The following is a 20,882-nucleotide window of genomic DNA, read 5'->3' on the forward strand; positions in this document are numbered from 1 at the left end:
TCAAATCTAAAATTAGAACAGAAATAACTTATACCAGTCAAACTATACAGCTGTTTTGGTAACTGCATCAACTAGTTTAATGTAGCTAACTTCCCACTGTTGAATTAACTGCTATATAACTAGTTTAATGTAGCTAACTTCCCACTGTTGAATTAACTGCTATAGAACTAGTTTAATGTAGCTAACTTCCCACTGTTGAATTAACTGCTATAGAACTAGTTTAATGTAGCTAACTTCCCACTGTTTAATTAACTGCTATATAACTAGTTTAATGTAGCTAACTTCCCACTGTTGAATTAACTGCTTTATAACTAGTTTAATGTAGCTAACTTCCCACTTTTGAATTAACTGCATCAACTAGTTTAATTTAGCTAACTTCCCACTGTTGAATTAACTGCTATATAACTAGTTTAATATAGCTAACTTCCCACTGTTGAATTAACTGCTTTATAACTAGTTTAATGTAGCTAACTTCCCACTTTTGAATTAACTGCATCAACTAGTTTAATTTAGCTAACTTCCCACTGTTGAATTAACTGCTATATAACTAGTTTAATGTAGCTAACTTCCCACTGTTGAATTAACTGCTATAGAACTAGCAATGTGAAACATGTATTTCTAGATGAAACACTGATTAAGTTGGGTGAATAAGTGACTGGTGAATAAGTGACTGTATGATTGTATGTGTTGTAATAGTCAATAAAAAAATGTGATTAGAGTTTTGAAACAAGTGTCTTTTTGATGAACTGTTTTCAGTTTTGTACAAAGCATTGCTAAAATTTACCACATACTTGTGAAAACAGCACCTGTCACAGGTGTCGTCAGGAATGGACCAAGGCGCAGCGGGTTGCGTGCTCAACATACTATTTATTAAACACGAAAAAAAAACAAGAAAAAACAGAAACACTTTTGCATGCTAACAAAACGCAGTGCAAAAACAACTACCCACAAAACACAAAGACAAACACACCCTATTATATAGGACTCCCAATCAAAGGCAACTCAACACACCTGCCTTCAATTGGGAGTCCAACCCCAATTAACTATACATAGAAAAACAAACCTAACTAGACAAAAATGCAGCAATACAACCTAGAACATACAACCTAGATCATACATCCAAAACCCAGGAACACATAAATCAAACACCCCTCACAACACACACAAAAACCACCACCATACAAAACAAACATCCCTCTGTCACGTCCTAACCAAAATACTAAACCACTACTCCCTCTGCTGGTCAGGACGTGACAGCACCTAAGCAATACAAACAAAAATATATATCTTTCTCTCTCTCTCTCCCCTCCCTCCCCCAGAGCTGGTTGAAGAGGTGAGTATTTATGACGTCCTGTGGGAGACCAGTAAGAGAGTAGCAGATGAGACCCTCTACTCAGCCTTCCTCAGAGGGATGTATTCCAGACGTCTGCCTGCCCAATGCTATGCTAACTTCTGCCACCAGGAGATGCTATACCTGGACAGAGTCATCACCATGCTGCAGGTGAAAAGAAAATACATTAAATAAAACAAATACCGTAACGTTTTACTTACTATGACTGTGATACGTGGTTGTCATCCCTAGCTATCTGAAGATAAGTTGCTCTGTGTGTGTAAATGTGTGTATGAGCCAGGTGCTGATCAGAACAGTCCAGGGTCCTCCAGACATCATGCAGTTTCTCCAGAGAACACATCAACGCTACCAGGAGTCTCTGAAGGAGGCCCAGAACCAAACTCCACAACACCTGGTAAGAAGCTGTTATAAAAATCACCCTTAATATATAATTTAAGATAATATATCTTTATATACAATTTAAGATAATATATCTTAATATACAATTTAAGATAATATATCTTAATATACAATTTAAGATAATATATCTTAATATACAATTTAAGATAATATATCTTAATATACAATTTAAGATAATATATCTTAATATATATTTTAAGATAATATATCTTAATATATATTTTAAGATAATATATCTTAATATACAATTTAAGATAATATATCTTAATATATATTTTAAGATAATATATCTTAATATACAGTATATTACGCAGTAGCTAAAGCTTAATAATTGCCACAACATACCAAACCTTCACAAACGTTTATTAACTTTATTAGGGTAATATCTCAAGTAATTCAAGCCATTGTTTATAGGGAAAATACAAGCAGAAGAGTGAATGTAAACCAGGGAAAAAATGCCCTCCCTCCCCTGTGCCCAATAAAATACCATACAACCCTCCCCAAAGCAAAAAAACATTGACAACCCTGCCCTATTTTGGACCCCCCCTCCCAACCTGTAAATTTAGATCTGTCCCGTAAACTATAGAAAAGTAGGTAGTCTTTGAATTTGTAGTCTCACTCAAACCTCCCACTTTTACCACTGCATTTCATATACAGTTTCTGTAGCCAAGTCTCCCTCTTTTCCTCAGAGAAAATGGCTTGGTTCTACTGTTCAAAAGACATGACCCATAACCCCGATGCTACGGTTTTTTATTTTTATCATGATTTGGCAGGCCGCATTTTACATTCATAAAGCATATCGCGGGCCGTTCTAAAACTAGGCTACTTGTGGACCGGACCGTTAACCGTTTGTTTAGGATACACCTTGATCAGTCATGTTACCTCATTAGCTAGCTATAGTTAACTACCTAGGGGTGCGTTCAGCAGGATCAAGAATAAACATGCCTCTCTCACTGTTTAAAAAGGAATAATGGTGGTAATATTCATAGAATTTCTATCTGCAACGTTCCAGAACGTTTTTCAACTGAACGTGACCCTGGTAAATTTACCATTAGCCTATATTGTTGTCTTAGGTCTCTCTTTATGTAGTGTCGTGTTGTCTGTCTTGTTGTGGTGTGTGTGTGTGTGTGTGTGTGTGTATATATACACACTTCAACTGTGTGTATGTGTGTGTGTGTATATATATATATATATATATATATATATATATATATATATATATATATATATATATATATACTAGCTGGCAGCATAATATAACTGAGGTCATATATAATGTTGTCTCCGGCTGGAGCGTCCTACTACTTTTAAATATCAAATAAATTATATAAATCAATGAATATCTTATGTAATCTAATCCGTCTGTGTAATATTATCCTAGTTGGTTTCCCACTGGTGACGAGGAGGAAGTGGAGGATCAACCCAACCTGTGGTCTGTGGAGTCTGGACCTGGCGTTAGGGTGAGTGACGTATTTACTTATGACATGTTTATCTTGTATTGAAATCAGTTGTAGGATTGTACGACTGATAATGTGACTGTTTTTCTTTTTAACTTTTACATTTATTTTCTAACACACTACCCCCCCCCACCAAAACAGTTATTCTTTGCAAAACCCCCAATTTAGACCAGCCCACCTTGCTTAAAGTTGGACCGGCCCATCTGGCCCCAAACTATCCTATGGCCAGTCAGTATTTGGTTCATAGTGACTCTATCGAGACAGCTATGTCAGGAGAGCCTTACAGATAAGATGTGTTATCGTTCATTGGTCTTGTTTGTCTTGTCCCTTAAATCTGTTTCTGTCTCTCTTCTCTAGGTGAAGCTGTAGCAGTGCAGCTGTAGAATACAGGGAGCTGTGTGTGTTTGGCTGTGTGTGTTGGCTTTCACACTGGGCAGGACTGTTCCTCTTGTCAGACATATTCCAATATCTCACTTTTATATTTGAAACTTCCCCCCAACAACTACTGTTTAAACTGTATTAATGCAATAACACAATGAATGTACACATCTAATAAATGTCAACAAAGAAGCTACAATAAAATAAAAAACATTTAGATAAAATCAATGAAACTGTGTGAAATGTAAAACGGTATTTTCTTATGGGTGTTGCAATATGAATATTACACAGCCAATCACATTGCTGTGCTCTACCACAATCAGAAGAATTGCTCTGGCTAGCCAATAAACAGATGGTATTGCTTCCAAGAATTGACCAATCAGAAAAAGCTAAGATTGCGCCACTATCAGTGGACCAGTATTTGAATGCTCCATTGTATAAACTATTGTATTTTTCCTGTGTTCATGTTTTATATTCATGTTGGATCCACTGATTTCAAACAATTAGAGCACAGTTCCCGCTCAGCCCAGTCAAAGCTGTTCGCTGCTCTGGCACCCCAATGGTGGAACAAGCTCCCTCATGACGCCAGGACAGCGGAGTCAATCACCACCTTCCGGAGACACCTGAAACCCCACCTCTTTAAGGAATACCTGGGATAGGATAAAGTAATCCTTCTAACCCCCCCCCCCTTCTTAAAATATTTAGATGTACTATTGTAAAGTGGTTGTTCCACTGGATATCATAAGGTGAATGCACCAATTTGTAAGTCGCTCTGGATAAGAGTGTCTGCTAAATGACTTAAATGTAAATGTAAATGTAGTTGTCCTTATCACGTCTTCCTCAAATTCTGTCTTTAATTATTTCCTGGATTTACAATCAAAACAACTTGGCTAACATTATGGTTTCTATGTAAACCTGTTCTTAAATGAATAGATCAAACCCTTTCTCTTTGGGAAGTACCAAACGTAACTCCTGTTAACACTTTCACCCTTCTGGGTATAACGTGTGAAGCTCCAATCCTGACGACTGGATTGAGAAAAATAGAGGGTTTTAAATCAGAATTTATGGTCTGGATGACAATGACAGATTTACATGGTGAGGATAGTTAGAAACCTGATGTTTTCTCCTGTCAGATTTACATGGTGAGGAGCGAGGATCGTTAGAAACCTGATGTTGTCTCCTGTCAGATTTACATGGTGAGGATAGTTAGAAACCAGATGTTTTCTCCTGTCAGATTTACATGGTGAGGAGTGAGGATAGTTAGAAACCTGATGTTTTCTCCTGTCAGATTTACATGGCGAGGAGCGAGGATAGTTAGAAACCAGATGTTTTCTCCTGTCAGATTTACATGGTGAGGAGCGAGGATAGTTAGAAACCTGATGTTTTCTCCTGTCAGATTTACATGGTGAGGAGCGAGGATAGTTAGAAACCTGATGTTTTCTCCTGTCAGATTTACATGGTGAGGAGCGAGGATAGTTAGAAACCTGATGTTTTCTCCTGTCAGATTTACATGGTGAGGAGCGAGGATAGTTAGAAACCTGATGTTTTCTCCTGTCAGATTTACATGGTGAGGAGCGAGGATAGTTAGAAACCTGATGTTTTCTCCTGTCAGATTTACATGGTGAGGATAGTTAGAAACCTGATGTTTTCTCCTGTCAGCTTTACATGGTGAGGATAGTTAGAAACCTGATGTTTTCTCCTGTCAGATTTACATGGTGAGGAGTGAGGATAGTTAGAAACCTGATGTTTTCTCCTGTCAGATTTACATGGTGAGGAACGAGGATAGTTAGAAACCTGATGTTTTCTCCTGTCAGATTTACATGGTGAGGAGCGAGGATAGTTAGAAACCTGATGTTTTCTCCTGACAGATTTACATGGTGAGGAGCGAGGATAGTTAGAAACCTGATGCTTTCTCCTGTCAGATTTACATGGTAAGAAAAAAGAAGCATAAAATTAATGATTCTAGAGTGAATACAGCAGCTGATGTCAGGATTCCATACTGGGTCGGCGTCTGTGAGTGTTTCATTGTTGGTAGAACATGAGTCCAGAATTCGCTCCAATTATTAATTATTGGTAGCGCAACCACTACCTCCAAACGTGTGTGTGCACCTCCGCTCACGGCCACCAGGGGGAACCAGTACATCCAGCCAGCTCCCTGCACCAGGGAGATGAGGGGAGAGGGCTGAGGTCGAACAAGAAACTTTTCCAATGGGTCTCCTTGTTCTGTGGGAAGTTTGTTGTAGTTATCATCTATGGTACAATGTGATAATAAAGCACATCCCAGAGCTGCCTATTCTGTCTCATAAATATACCCCACAATGTGTACAGTTATGACCTGTTGTCATTGATATCAGAAAAGTGTCACGTCCTGGCCAGTATAAGGGTTAATTGTTATTGTAGTTTGGCCAGGACGTGGCAGAGGGTATTCGTTTTATGTGGTTCGGGGTGGTGTGTTTGTTGAAGGGGCATTTGATATAAGTATTCCGGGGTGTTTGTGCACTGTTTGATTTGCATGTATTCTATGTTTAGTCTAGTATGTCTGTTTCTATGTTTGGTTAATTGGGGTTGATACTCTCAGTTGAAGGCAGGTGTTGTCTATTTGCCTTTGATTGAGATTCCCATATATTAGGGTGTGTTTGTCTTTTGTGGGAGATTGTTCCGTGTATAGCGTCAAGCCTTACAGGACTGTTTATTGTCGGTGTGTTTCTTTTTGTATACGTGTTTATTTTGGGTTTGCCTTCTTTCCTTATAATAAAGAAGATCAGTATACACATACCTGCTGCGTTTTGGTCTCATCACTACGACAATCGTGACAAAAAGGGTCAAACTGACTGACTGACTGACGCTTCACAGACTTCCCGTGATGACAAACAAAAGCCATTCTAGAGCTCAATGCCACAAATGCAGTTTATCTTTTTAAATTTCTATACATCAACAATCTATACTATTTTGATGTATAGCATTGTTTCTATAAGTCCATGTGAAAACAAATCCCTTCCATCGTTTATTCATTATTTTATAGAAACAATATGTTCCTCCAGCCTTCGTCTTGAACAGTGATTTCCTACTCATTCTAGAAACACAATACATCCACTAGATGGGGGTGTTTGGACTAAAGTACCTACTCATTCTAGAGACACAATACATCCACTAGATGGGGGTGTTTTGACTAAAGTACCTACTCATTCTAGAGACACAATACATCCACTAGACGGGGGTGTTTTGACTAAAGTACCTACTCATTCTAGAGACACAATACATCCACTAGACGGGGGTGTTTTGACTAAAGTACCTACTCATTCAAGAGACACAATACATCCACTAGATGGGGGTGTTTTGACTAAAGTACCTACTCATTCTAGAGACACAATACATCCACTAGATGGGGGTGTTTTGACTAAAGTACCTACTCATTCTAGAGACACAATACATCCACTAGATGGGGGTGTTTTGACTAAAGTACCTACTCATTCTAGAGACACAATACATATACTAGATGGGGGTGTTTTGACTAAAGTACCTACTCATTCTAGAGACACAATACATCCACTAGATGGGGGTGTTTTGACTAAAGTACCTACTCATTCTAGAGACACAATACATCCACTAGACGGGGGTGTTTTGACTAAAGTACCTACTCATTCAAGAGACACAATACATCCACTAGACGGGGGTGTTTTGACTAAAGTACCTACTCATTCTAGAGACACAATACATCCACTAGATGGGGGTGTTTTGACTAAAGTACCTACTCATTCTAGAGACACAATACATCCACTAGATGGGGGTGTTTTGACTAAAGTACCTACTCATTCTAGAGACACAATACATCCACTAGATGGGGGTGTTTTGACTAAAGTACCTACTCATTCTAGAGACACAATACATCCACTAGATGGGGGTGTTTTGACTAAAGTACCTACTCATTCTAGAGACACAATACATCCACTAGATGGGGGTGTTTTGACTAAAGTACCTACTCATTCTAGAAACACAATACATCCACTAGATGGGGGTGTTTTGACTAAAGTACCTACTCATTCTAGAGACACAATACATCCACTAGATGGGGGTGTTTTGACTAAAGTACCTACTCATTCTAGAGACACAATACATCCACTAGATGGGGGTGTTTTGACTAAAGTACCTACTCATTCTAGAGACACAATACATCCACTAGATGGGGGTGTTTTGACTAAAGTACCTACTATTTCTAAAACCCCATGTGTTTGATCATTAGATTCATCAATTAAGAGTCACTTCCCTTTCCAAGACACAAAGCCTGGATGAAAATATTGTTTCTACAAAGGAATTAATAAACTGTTAAGGAATCTGCAGAGGAGGAAGAACCTGGGTCATTCCAAAGGCAATTTATTCTGGAACAGAGTAATACATCAAATCAGGCTTTATTTATATAGCACATTTCAGACACGAATTAAATACAATGCACTTCATAGGAAAAAACAATGAAAATAAAAAACGGAAATATTTACTACACTAGAATCATAAGAGAATAAAAAAACAACAAAAGTATTACAATTTTATAACTAAAAGAGTAAAAAAGCATCCTAAAGTAAATGCACACCTGTTCAGTGTTCATTACACCTGTTCAGTGTTCATTACACCTGTTCAGTGTTCATTATACCTGTTCAGTGTTCATTACACCTGTTCAGTGTTCATTACACCTGTTCAGTGTTCATTACACCTGTTCAGTGTTCATTACACCTGTTCAGTGTTCATTATACCTGTTCAGTGTTCATTACACCTGTTCAGTGTTCATTACACCTGTTCAGTGTTCATTACACCTGTTCAGTGTTCATTACACCTGTTCAGTGTTAATTATACCTGTTCAGTGTTCATTACACCTGTTCATTGTTCATTACATCTGTTCAGTGTTCATTACACCTGTTCAGTGTTCATTACACCTGTTCAGTGTTCATTACACCTGTTCAGTGTTCATTACATCTGTTCAGTGTTCATTACACCTGTTCATTGTTCATTACACCTGTTCAGTGTTCATTACACCTGTTCAGTGTTCATTACACCTGTTCAGTGTTCATTACACCTGTTCATTACATCTGTTCAGCGTTCATTACACCTGTTCAGTGTTCATTACACCTGTTCAGTGTTCATTACACCTGTTCAGTGTTCATTACATCTGTTCAATTTTCATTACACCTGTTCAGTGTTCATTACACCTGTTCAGTGTTCATTACACCTGTTCAGTGTTCATTACACCTGTTCATTACACCTGTTCATTACACCTGTTCAGTGTTCATTACACCTGTTCAGTGTTCATTACACCTGTTCAGTGTTCATTACACCTGTTCATTACATCTGTTCAGTGTTCATTACACCTGTTCATTACATCTGTTCAGTGTTCATTACACCTGTTCAGTGTTCATTACACCTGTTCAGTGTTCATTACACCTGTTCAGTGTTCATTACACCTGTTCAGTGTTCATTACACCGTTCATTACACCTGTTCAGTGTTCATTACACCTGTTCAGTGTTCATTACATCTGTTCAGTGTTCATTACACCTGTTCAGTGTTCATTACACCTGTTCAGTGTTCATTACACCTGTTCAGTGTTCATTACACCTGTTCAGTGTTCATTACATCTGTTCAGTGTTCATTACACCTGTTCAGTGTTCATTACACCTGTTCAGTGTTCATTACACCTGTTCAGTGTTCATTACACCGGTTCAGTGTTCATTACACCTGTTCAGTGTTCATTACACCTGTTCAGTGTTCATTACACCTGTTCAGTGTTCATTACATCTGTTCAGTGTTCATTACACCTGTTCAGTGTTCATTACACCTGTTCAGTGTTCATTACACCTGTTCAGTGTTCATTACATCTGTTCAGTGTTCATTACACCTGTTCATTATTCATTACACCTGTTCAGTGTTAATTACACCTGTTCAGTGTTCATTACACCTGTTCAGTGTTCATTACACCTGTTCATTACATCTGTTCAGCGTTCATTACACCTGTTCAGTGTTCATTACACCTGTTCAGTGTTCATTACACCTGTTCAGTGTTCATTACATCTGTTCAATTTTCATTACACCTGTTCAGTGTTCATTACACCTGTTCAGTGTTCATTACACCTGTTCATTACACCTGTTCAGTGTTCATTACACCTGTTCAGTGTTCATTACACCTGTTCAGTGTTCATTACACCCGTTCATTGTTCATTATACCTGTTCAGTGTTCATTACACCTGTTCAGTGTTCATTACATCTGTTCAGTGTTCATTACACCTGTTCAGTGTTTATTACACCCGTTCAGTGTTCATTACACCTGTTCAGTGTTCATTACACCTGTTCAGTGTTCATTACACCATTCATTACACCTGTTCAGTGTTCATTACACCGTTCATTACACCTGTTCAGTGTTCATTACACCTGTTCAGTGTTCATTACACCTGTTTAGTGTTCATTACACCCGTTCATTGTTCATTATACCTGTTCAGTGTTCATTACACCTGTTCAGTGTTCATTACACCTGTTCAGTGTTCATTACACCGGTTCAGTGTTCATTACACCTGTTCAGTGTTCATTACACCTGTTCAGTGTTCATTACACCTGTTCAGTGTTCATTACATCTCTTCAGTGTTCATTACACCTGTTCAGTGTTCATTACACCTGTTCAGTGTTCATTACATCTGTTCAGTGTTCATTACACCTGTTCATTGTTCATTACACCTGTTCAGTGTTCATTACACCTGTTCAGTGTTCATTACACCTGTTCAGTGTTCATTACACCTGTTCATTACATCTGTTCAGCGTTCATTACACCTGTTCAGTGTTCATTACACCTGTTCAGTGTTCATTACACCTGTTCAGTGTTCATTACATCTGTTCATTTTCATTACACCTGTTCAGTGTTCATTACACCTGTTCAGTGTTCATTACACCTGTTCATTACACCTGTTCAGTGTTCATTACACCTGTTCAGTGTTCATTACACCTGTTCAGTGTTCATTACACCCGTTCAGTGTTCATTACACCTGTTCAGTGTTTATTACACCCGTTCAGTGTTCATTACACCTGTTCAGTGTTCATTACACCTGTTCAGTGTTCATTACACCATTCATTACACCTGTTCAGTGTTCATTACACCGTTCATTACACCTGTTCAGAGTTCATTACACCTGTTCAGTGTTCATTACACCTGTTCAGTGTTCATTACACCTGTTCAGTGTTCATTACACCTGTTCAGTGTTCATTACACCTGTTCAGTGTTCATTACATCTGTTCAGTGTTCATTACACCTGTTCAGTGTTCATTACACCCGTTCATTGTTCATTATACCTGTTCAGTGTTCATTACACCAGTTCAGTGTTCATTACATCTGTTCAGTGTTCATTACACCTGTTCAGTGTTCATTACACCCGTTCAGTGTTCATTACACCTGTTCAGTGTTCATTACACCGTTCATTACACCTGTTCAGTGTTCATTACATCTGTTCAGTGTTCATTACACCTGTTCAGTGTTCATTACACCCGTTCAGTGTTCATTACACCTGTTCAGTGTTCATTACACCTGTTCAGTGTTCATTACACCGTTCATTACATCTGTTCAGTGTTCATTACACCTGTTCATTGTTCATTACACCTGTTCTGTGTTCATTACACCTGTTCAGTGTTCATTACACCGTTCATTACACCTGTTCAGTGTTCATTACACCTGTTCAGTGTTCATTACACCTGTTTAGTGTTCATTACACCCGTTCATTGTTCATTATACCTGTTCAGTGTTCATTATACCTGTTCAGTGTTCATTACACCTGTTCAGTGTTCATTACACCTGTTCAGTGTTCATTACACCGTTCATTACACCTGTTCAGTGTTCATTACACCTGTTCAGTGTTCATTACATCTGTTCAGTGTTCATTACACCTGTTCAGTGTTCATTACACCTGTTCAGTGTTCATTACACCTGTTCAGTGTTCATTACACCTGTTCAGTGTTCATTACATCTGTTCAGTGTTCATTACACCTGTTCAGTGTTCATTACACCTGTTCAGTGTTCATTACACCTGTTCAGTGTTCATTACACCGGTTCAGTGTTCATTACACCTGTTCAGTGTTCATTACACCTGTTCAGTGTTCATTACACCTGTTCAGTGTTCATTACATCTGTTCAGTGTTCATTACACCTGTTCAGTGTTCATTACACCTGTTCAGTGTTCATTACATCTGTTCAGTGTTCATTACACCTGTTCATTATTCATTACACCTGTTCAGTGTTAATTACACCTGTTCAGTGTTCATTACACCTGTTCAGTGTTCATTACACCTGTTCATTACATCTGTTCAGCGTTCATTACACCTGTTCAGTGTTCATTACACCTGTTCAGTGTTCATTACACCTGTTCAGTGTTCATTACATCTGTTCAATTTTCATTACACCTGTTCAGTGTTCATTACACCTGTTCAGTGTTCATTACACCTGTTCATTACACCTGTTCAGTGTTCATTACACCTGTTCAGTGTTCATTACACCTGTTCAGTGTTCATTACACCCGTTCTTGTTCATTATACCTGTTCAGTGTTCATTACACCTGTTCAGTGTTCATTACATCTGTTCAGTGTTCATTACACCTGTTCAGTGTTTATTACACCCGTTCAGTGTTCATTACACCTGTTCAGTGTTCATTACACCTGTTCAGTGTTCATTACACCATTCATTACACCTGTTCAGTGTTCATTACACCGTTCATTACACCTGTTCAGTGTTCATTACACCTGTTCAGTGTTCATTACACCTGTTTAGTGTTCATTACACCCGTTCATTGTTCATTATACCTGTTCAGTGTTCATTACACCTGTTCAGTGTTCATTACACCTGTTCAGTGTTCATTACATCTGTTCAGTGTTCATTACACCTGTTCAGTGTTCATTACACCTGTTCAGTGTTCATTACACCAGTTCAGTGTTCATTACACCTGTTCAGTGTTCATTACACCTGTTCAGTGTTCATTACACCTGTTCAGTGTTCATTACATCTGTTCAGTGTTCATTACACCTGTTCAGTGTTCATTACACCTGTTCAGTGTTCATTACATCTGTTCAGTGTTCATTACACCTGTTCATTGTTCATTACACCTGTTCAGTGTTCATTACACCTGTTCAGTGTTCATTACACCTGTTCAGTGTTCATTACACCTGTTCATTACATCTGTTCAGCGTTCATTACACCTGTTCAGTGTTCATTACACCTGTTCAGTGTTCATTACACCTGTTCAGTGTTCATTACATCTGTTCATTTTTCATTACACCTGTTCAGTGTTCATTACACCTGTTCAGTGTTCATTACACCTGTTCATTACACCTGTTCAGTGTTCATTACACCTGTTCAGTGTTCATTACACCCGTTCATTGTTCATTATACCTGTTCAGTGTTCATTACACCTGTTCAGTGTTCATTACATCTGTTCAGTGTTCATTACACCTGTTCAGCGTTTATTACACCCGTTCAGTGTTCATTACACCTGTTCAGTGTTCATTACACCTGTTCAGTGTTCATTACACCATTCATTACACCTGTTCAGTGTTCATTACACCGTTCATTACACCTGTTCAGTGTTCATTACACCTGTTCAGTGTTCATTACACCTGTTTAGTGTTCATTACACCCGTTCATTGTTCATTATACCTGTTCAGTGTTCATTACACCAGTTCAGTGTTCATTACATCTGTTCAGTGTTCATTACACCTGTTCAGTGTTCATTACACCCGTTCAGTGTTCATTACACCTGTTCAGTGTTCATTACACCGTTCATTACACCTGTTCAGTGTTCATTACATCTGTTCAGTGTTCATTACACCTGTTCAGTGTTCATTACACCCGTTCAGTGTTCATTACACCTGTTCAGTGTTCATTACACCTGTTCAGTGTTCATTACACCATTCATTACATCTGTTCAGTGTTCATTACACCTGTTCATTGTTCATTACACCTGTTCTGTGTTCATTACACCTGTTCAGTGTTCATTACACCTGTTCATTACATCTGTTCAGTGTTCATTACACCTGTTCAGTGTTCATTACACCCGTTCAGTGTTCATTACACCTGTTCAGTGTTCATTACACCTGTTCAGTGTTCATTACACCGTTCATTACATCTGTTCAGTGTTCATTACACCTGTTCATTGTTCATTACACCTGTTCTGTGTTCATTACACCTGTTCAGTGTTCATTACACCTGTTCATTACATCTGTTCAGTGTTCATTACACCTGTTCAGTGTTCATTACACCTGTTCAGTGTTCATTACACCTGTTCAGTGTTCATTACACCTGTTCATTACACCTGTTCAGTGTTCATTACACCTGTTCAGTGTTCATTACACCTGTTCAGTGTTCATTACACCTGTTCATTACATCTGTTCAGTGTTCATTACACCTGTTCAGTGTTCATTACACCTGTTCAGTGTTCATTACATCTGTTCAGTGTTCATTACACCTGTTCAGTGTTCATTACACCTGTTCAGTGTTCATTACACCTGTTCAGTGTTCATTACACCGGTTCAGTGTTCATTACACCTGTTCAGTGTTCATTACACCTGTTCAGTGTTCATTACATCTGTTCAGTGTTCATTACACCTGTTCAGTGTTCATTACACCTGTTCAGTGTTCATTACATCTGTTCAGTGTTCATTACACCTGTTCATTGTTCATTACACCTGTTCAGTGTTCATTTCACCTGTTCAGTGTTCATTACACCTGTTCAGTGTTCATTACACCTGTTCATTACATCTGTTCAGCGTTCATTACACCTGTTCAGTGTTCATTACACCTGTTCAGTGTTCATTACACCTGTTCAGTGTTCATTACATCTGTTCATTTTTCATTACACCTGTTCAGTGTTCATTACACCTGTTCAGTGTTCATTACACCTGTTCATTACACCTGTTCAGTGTTCATTACACGTGTTCAGTGTTCATTACATCTGTTCAGTGTTCATTACACCCGTTCATTGTTCATTATACCTGTTCAGTGTTCATTACACCTGTTCAGTGTTCATTACATCTGTTCAGTGTTCATTACACCTGTTCAGTGTTTATTACACCCGTTCAGTGTTCATTACACCTGTTCAGTGTTCATTACACCTGTTCAGTGTTCATTACACCATTCATTACACCTGTTCAGTGTTCATTACACCGTTCATTACACCTGTTCAGTGTTCATTACACCTGTTCAGTGTTCATTAAACCTGTTTAGTGTTCATTACACCCGTTCATTGTTCATTATACCTGTTCAGTGTTCATTACACCTGTTCAGTGTTCATTACATCTGTTAAGTGTTCATTACACCTGTTCAGTGTTCATTACACCTGTTCATTACATCTGTTCAGTGTTCATTACACCTGTTCAGTGTTCATTACACCTGTTCAGTGTTCATTACATCTGTTCAGTGTTCATTACACCTGTTCAGTGTTCATTACACCTGTTCAGTGTTCATTACACCTGTTCAGTGTTCATTACACCGGTTCAGTGTTCATTACACCTGTTCAGTGTTCATTACACCTGTTCAGTGTTCATTACATCTGTTCAGTGTTCATTACACCTGTTCAGTGTTCATTACACCTGTTCAGTGTTCATTACATCTGTTCAGTGTTCATTACACCTGTTCATTGTTCATTACACCTGTTCAGTGTTCATTTCACCTGTTCAGTGTTCATTACACCTGTTCAGTGTTCATTACACCTGTTCATTACATCTGTTCAGCGTTCATTACACCTGTTCAGTGTTCATTACACCTGTTCAGTGTTCATTACACCTGTTCAGTGTTCATTACATCTGTTCATTTTTCATTACACCTGTTCAGTGTTCATTACACCTGTTCAGTGTTCATTACACCTGTTCATTACACCTGTTCAGTGTTCATTACACCTGTTCAGTGTTCATTACACCTGTTCAGTGTTCATTACATCTGTTCAGTGTTCATTACACCTGTTCAGTGTTTATTACACCCGTTCAGTGTTCATTACACCTGTTCAGTGTTCATTACACCTGTTCAGTGTTCATTACACCATTCATTACACCTGTTCAGTGTTCATTACACCGTTCATTACACCTGTTCAGTGTTCATTACACCTGTTCAGTGTTCATTACACCTGTTTAGTGTTCATTACACCCGTTCATTGTTCATTATACCTGTTCAGTGTTCATTACACCTGTTCAGTGTTCATTACACCTGTTTAGTGTTCATTACACCTGTTCAGTGTTCATTACATCTGTTCAGTGTTCATTACACCATTCATTATACCTGTTCAGTGTTCATTACACCTGTTCAGTGTTCATTACACCCGTTCAGTGTTCATTACACCTGTTCAGTGTTCATTACACCTGTTCAGTGTTCATTACACCATTCATTACACCTGTTCAGTGTTCATTACACCGTTCATTACACCTGTTCAGTGTTCATTACACCTGTTTAGTGTTCATTACACCCGTTCATTGTTCATTATACCTGTTCAGTGTTCATTACACCTGTTCAGTGTTCATTACACCTGTTTAGTGTTCATTACACCTGTTCAGTGTTCATTACACCCGTTCAGTGTTCATTACACCTGTTCAGTGTTCATTACACCTGTTCAGTGTTCATTACACCGTTCATTACACCTGTTCAGTGTTCATTACATCTGTTCAGTGTTCATTACACCTGTTCAGTGTTCATTACACCGTTCATTACACCTGTTCAGTGTTCATTACATCTGTTCAGTGTTCATTACACCTGTTCAGTGTTCATTACACCCGTTCAGTGTTCATTACACCTGTTCAGTGTTCATTACACCTGTTCAGTGTTCATTACACCGTTCATTACATCTGTTCAGTGTTCATTACACCTGTTCATTGTTCATTACACCTGTTCTGTGTTCATTACACCTGTTCAGTGTTCATTACACCTGTTCAGTGTTCATTACACCTGTTCATTACATCTGTTCAGTGTTCATTACACCTGTTCAGTGTTCATTACACCTGTTCAGTGTTCATTACACCTGTTCAGTGTTCATTACATCTGTTGAATTTTCATTACACCTGTTCAGTGTTCATTACACCTGTTCAGTGTTCATTACACCTGTTCATTACACCTGTTCAGTGTTCATTACACCTGTTCAGTGTTCATTACACCTGTTCAGTGTTCATTACACCCGTTCAGTGTTCATTACACCTGTTCAGTGTTCATTACACCTGTTCAGTGTTCATTACACCATTCATTACACCTGTTCAGTGTTCATTACACCGTTCATTACACCTGTTCAGTGTTCATTACACCTGTTCAGTGTTCATTACACCTGTTCAGTGTTCATTACACCTGTTCAGTGTTCATTACACCTGTTCAGTGTTCATTACACCAAGTCCCTGATCAAGGCCCTTCTCCCCAGAATGCTTAGTTTGGCCGGGCGGCCAGCTCTACGAAGAGTCTTGGTGGTTCCAAACTTCTTCCATTTAAGAATGATGGAGGCCATTGTGTTCTTGGGGACCTTCAATGCTGCAGAAATATTTTGGTACCCTTCCCCACATCTGTTCCTCGACACAATCTTGTCTCGGAGCTCTACGGACAATTCCTTCCACCTCATGGCTTGGTTTTTGCTCTGACATGCACTGTCATCTGTGGGACCTTTTATAGACAGGTGTGTGCCTTTCCAACGTTCTATGGCTTGTTTTAAAAATAGTGATATTTTGGAGATGATATCATTTTCAAATAACTGAAAGTGAGAGGTTGTAATCTGAATATAGGGGAAAAGGCCATTCTTGAACATGGGGTGAGACATTCTTACTAATCTGCCAGAGAACCAGTTTGGATTTAAGTATAACTTGTGTGACTGAAGCCTTTAGTGAGAGGTCTAATGCTTTAATATTTAAATCATTTCTGTCATCTGAATTCATATTCATTATATCAATAGGCCGGTTTAATTTTGACTAACTTGCCGCACAATACAGTCAGGCTTGATCTGTATATCTGTAAACATTGAGATCATAATCAGTACAATACAATCAGGCTTGATCTGTATATCTGTAAACATTGAGATCATAATCAGTACAACACAGTCAGGCTTGATCTGTATATCTGTAAACATTGAGATCATAATCAGTACAACACAGTCAGGCTTGATCTTGTTCTGTTTCTTTAGTCGTACTGATGTGGTGGCAGTCACCCCATGGTTGGCACCCATCGTCTGGGAAGGAACCTTTGACCCTGACCTCGTCGACATAATCTACAAGTCCATGAACCTCACCATAGCAACCACAGTGTTTGCTGTTGGAAAGTGAGTAGCCTACAACTTTTCCCAAATATTCAAAAGGGAAGTTAAACTATCATTATTTTTACAACATTGAAACTACACTGAGTGTACAAACATTATGAACACGTGCTTTCTCCATAACAGATTGACCAGGTGAATCCAGATGAAAGCTATGATCCCTTATTGATGTCACTTGTTAAATCCACTTCAATCAGTGTAGACGAAGGGGAGGAGACAGGTTAAAGGAGGATTATTAAGCCTCGACACAATTGAGACGTGGATTGTGTATGTGTGCCATTCCGATGGTGAATGGGCAAGACAACAAAAAAACACTCAGTGTATGAGGACATAACCAGCTAATGTCACATGGCAGGTAATACAATATCATGATGTCATGATTCATGGCTTGGCTAAGATTTGAATAACTGTACTACTTTGTTTATTTCCTGGTAGACTGTAATTTCTGTTCAGAAACGGTTGAGTATGTCCTATACAGTCCTATGAGAATGACCATACAGTTACAGAGGGTTTCTGGCATCAGAATCGCAGGAGCCTGATACTGCCATTGTGCACTTGAGCAAGGCACCTTAAACCCTTATGTTATTTACAATTAACTGACAAAATAGTGGAAAACACTAGTAAATGAGGGATACAAAGTATATTGAATGTAGGTGCTTCCACACAGGTGTGGTTTCTGAGTTAATTAAGCAATTAACATCCCATTATGCTAACGGTCATGTATAAAAAGGCTGGGCTGACCATTATTTCAGTCATTCTTTTTGCTACCATGGCTATGCCCACAGATCAACAATGCCCCCATTTACAGGGCACAAGTGGTCACCTAATGGTTTGATGAGCATGAAAACGATGTAAACCATATGCCAGTCACCAGATCTCAATCCAAATGAGCCTGAGATAATGTTTCCACCACCATCAACAAAACACCAAATTATCCCTCCGATAGAGTTTCAGACACTTGTAGAATCTTTGCCAAGGTGCATTAGAGCTGTTCTGGTGGCTGTTGGTGGACCAAGGTGGCTGGTGGTGGCCCAATGTGGCTCGTGGTGGCCCAAGGTGGCTCGTGGTGGCCCAAGGTGGCTGGTGGTTGCGGCCCAAGGTGGCTGGTGGTGGCCCAAGGTGGCTGGTGGTGGCCCAATGTGGCTCGTGGTGGCCCAAGGTGGCTCGTGGTGGCCCAAGGTGGCTGGTGGTGGCCCAAGGTGGCTCGTGGTGGCCCAAGGTGGCTCGTGGTGGCCCATGGTGGCTGGTGGTGGCCCAAGGTGGCTCGTGGTGGCCCAAGGTGCCTCGTGGTGGCCCAAGGTGGCTCGTGGTGGCCCAAGGTGGCTGGTGGTGGCCCAAGGTGGCTCGTGGTGGCCCAACTCTCTATTAAGTACCCTTTATGTTGATGTTTCCTATATTTTGTCAGTTACCTGTGTGTCTTTAAATTCTGACAGATACGTCCGCTTTCTCCAAGATTTCCTGGAGACAGCAGAGAAGCACTTCATGGTCGACTTCAACGTGCGCTACTACGTTTTCACTGATCGTCCCGACGATGTTCCATCAGTGAACCTGTCCCAGGGGAGACATTTGAGTGTGATCCAGGTCCCAGGTTCAAACCGCTGGCAGGAGATATCAGCCCGGAGGATGGAGATCATTCAGACAGCCATCGAACGTCAGATCAGCAGGGAGGCTGACTACATCTTCTGTCTGGACGTGGACAGCAAGTTCCATGCTCGCTGGGGGGCCAAGTCTCTGGGCAGGCTGGTTGCTGTGATTCACCCATGGTTTTACCAGCAGACCCGTGACCACTTCACATACGAACGGCGCCCAGCCTCGACAGCCTACATCCCCATGGATGAGGGAGACTACTACTACGCCGGGGCTGTGTTCGGAGGGTCCGTGGAGGATGTGTATACACTAACAAAGGTATGTCGGAACCAGCTTGAAGAGGACGCGAGGAATTCCATCGAGGCTGCCTGGCAGGAGGAGAGTCACCTCAACAGGTACCTGCTTTACAACAAGCCCAGCAAGCTGTTGTCTCCAGAGTACCAGTGGGATGACAAGAAGACCAAAACCAAAGAGGTCAAAGTCATTCGCTTCTCTTCTGTCATTAAAAACTATGCTGAAATTCGTCCCAATGTATAGGACTAGGAATTGGATATTCAACCGGCCGAAAAAAAACTTTATTGATTATGGTTAACGTTAGGTTAATTTCAGGTATTGCTTCACTGAGGTTTGGGTTAAGGTTAGGGAAAGGCATAAAATGTCACATTGGGTATACAGATGTCTGGTGCCATTCATTTTCTCTTGGTGAAATACATACACTTTACTTTATACCCTGAGGAAGACAGCTTGGCTGTGTATTTTTCTTGAAATAAATATTTAACCGCTTTCAGAATGTTTGTGTTATTTCACTACTTGTTATATTTTCTATAGCCTAACTAAAAACAACATCTCCCCTGTTACAACGATATGCGGTGTATGAGGAACAAACCAGTGGTTTAGTGGAGAAATAGGGAATGTTGCAAGGATTCCATCTATAGATTTGTACATCAGACAAGACACAGTGGTGGACTGAATTTCCATTTAGAAAAACTTCAGCATAATGTCAAAGTGGACCTGGCATTCCAGTCCAGAAACAACCCCTAACCACAATACATATACTGTAAACTGTAAGAAAACAAAGAAAAATACCCTTTTAAAAAGGTAATATGGAGGATTCCCTTCCTTGTGTAAAAACATCCTGCCAATGTCAAGGCAAAAGGGAAAATCCTTCAATTCAAGTCATACCATCTAATCAATGTTATGTGAGGGATAATCAACGAGGGGCTATGGGTTCAATGGAAAGTAATGAACGACGTGGAAGGTGTGTTCAGTGACCCGCTAGAGGATTAGATTTGACAATGTAAAAACACAATACAACCACAGATGTGTACAATCCATTTAAAATGATTGAAGATGACAAGTTAAAATTGAAAATACATAATAACAAAATATATACACAAAATTATAATATGAATACAAATAGTTATACTACA

General features: G+C 39.4%; 1 protein-coding gene across 1 annotated transcript in view; it reads left to right on the forward strand.

The window, feature by feature from the left end:
- Positions 1–20,242, forward strand: part of LOC115183198 (globoside alpha-1,3-N-acetylgalactosaminyltransferase 1-like) — a 50,497-nt gene extending 30,255 nt beyond the window's left edge. Inside the window, exon 4 of the mRNA XM_029744537.1 lies at positions 19,299–20,242. Within this exon, the coding sequence (XP_029600397.1) occupies positions 19,299–19,989 (691 nt within the window). The 3' untranslated portion in view covers positions 19,990–20,242. The remainder of the gene's footprint in view (positions 1–19,298) is intronic.
- Positions 20,243–20,882: the final 640 nt, after the last annotated feature.

This window comes from Salmo trutta, unplaced genomic scaffold (assembly GCF_901001165.1).
Source record: "Salmo trutta unplaced genomic scaffold, fSalTru1.1, whole genome shotgun sequence".
Taxonomy (NCBI): Eukaryota; Metazoa; Chordata; class Actinopteri; order Salmoniformes; family Salmonidae; genus Salmo; species Salmo trutta.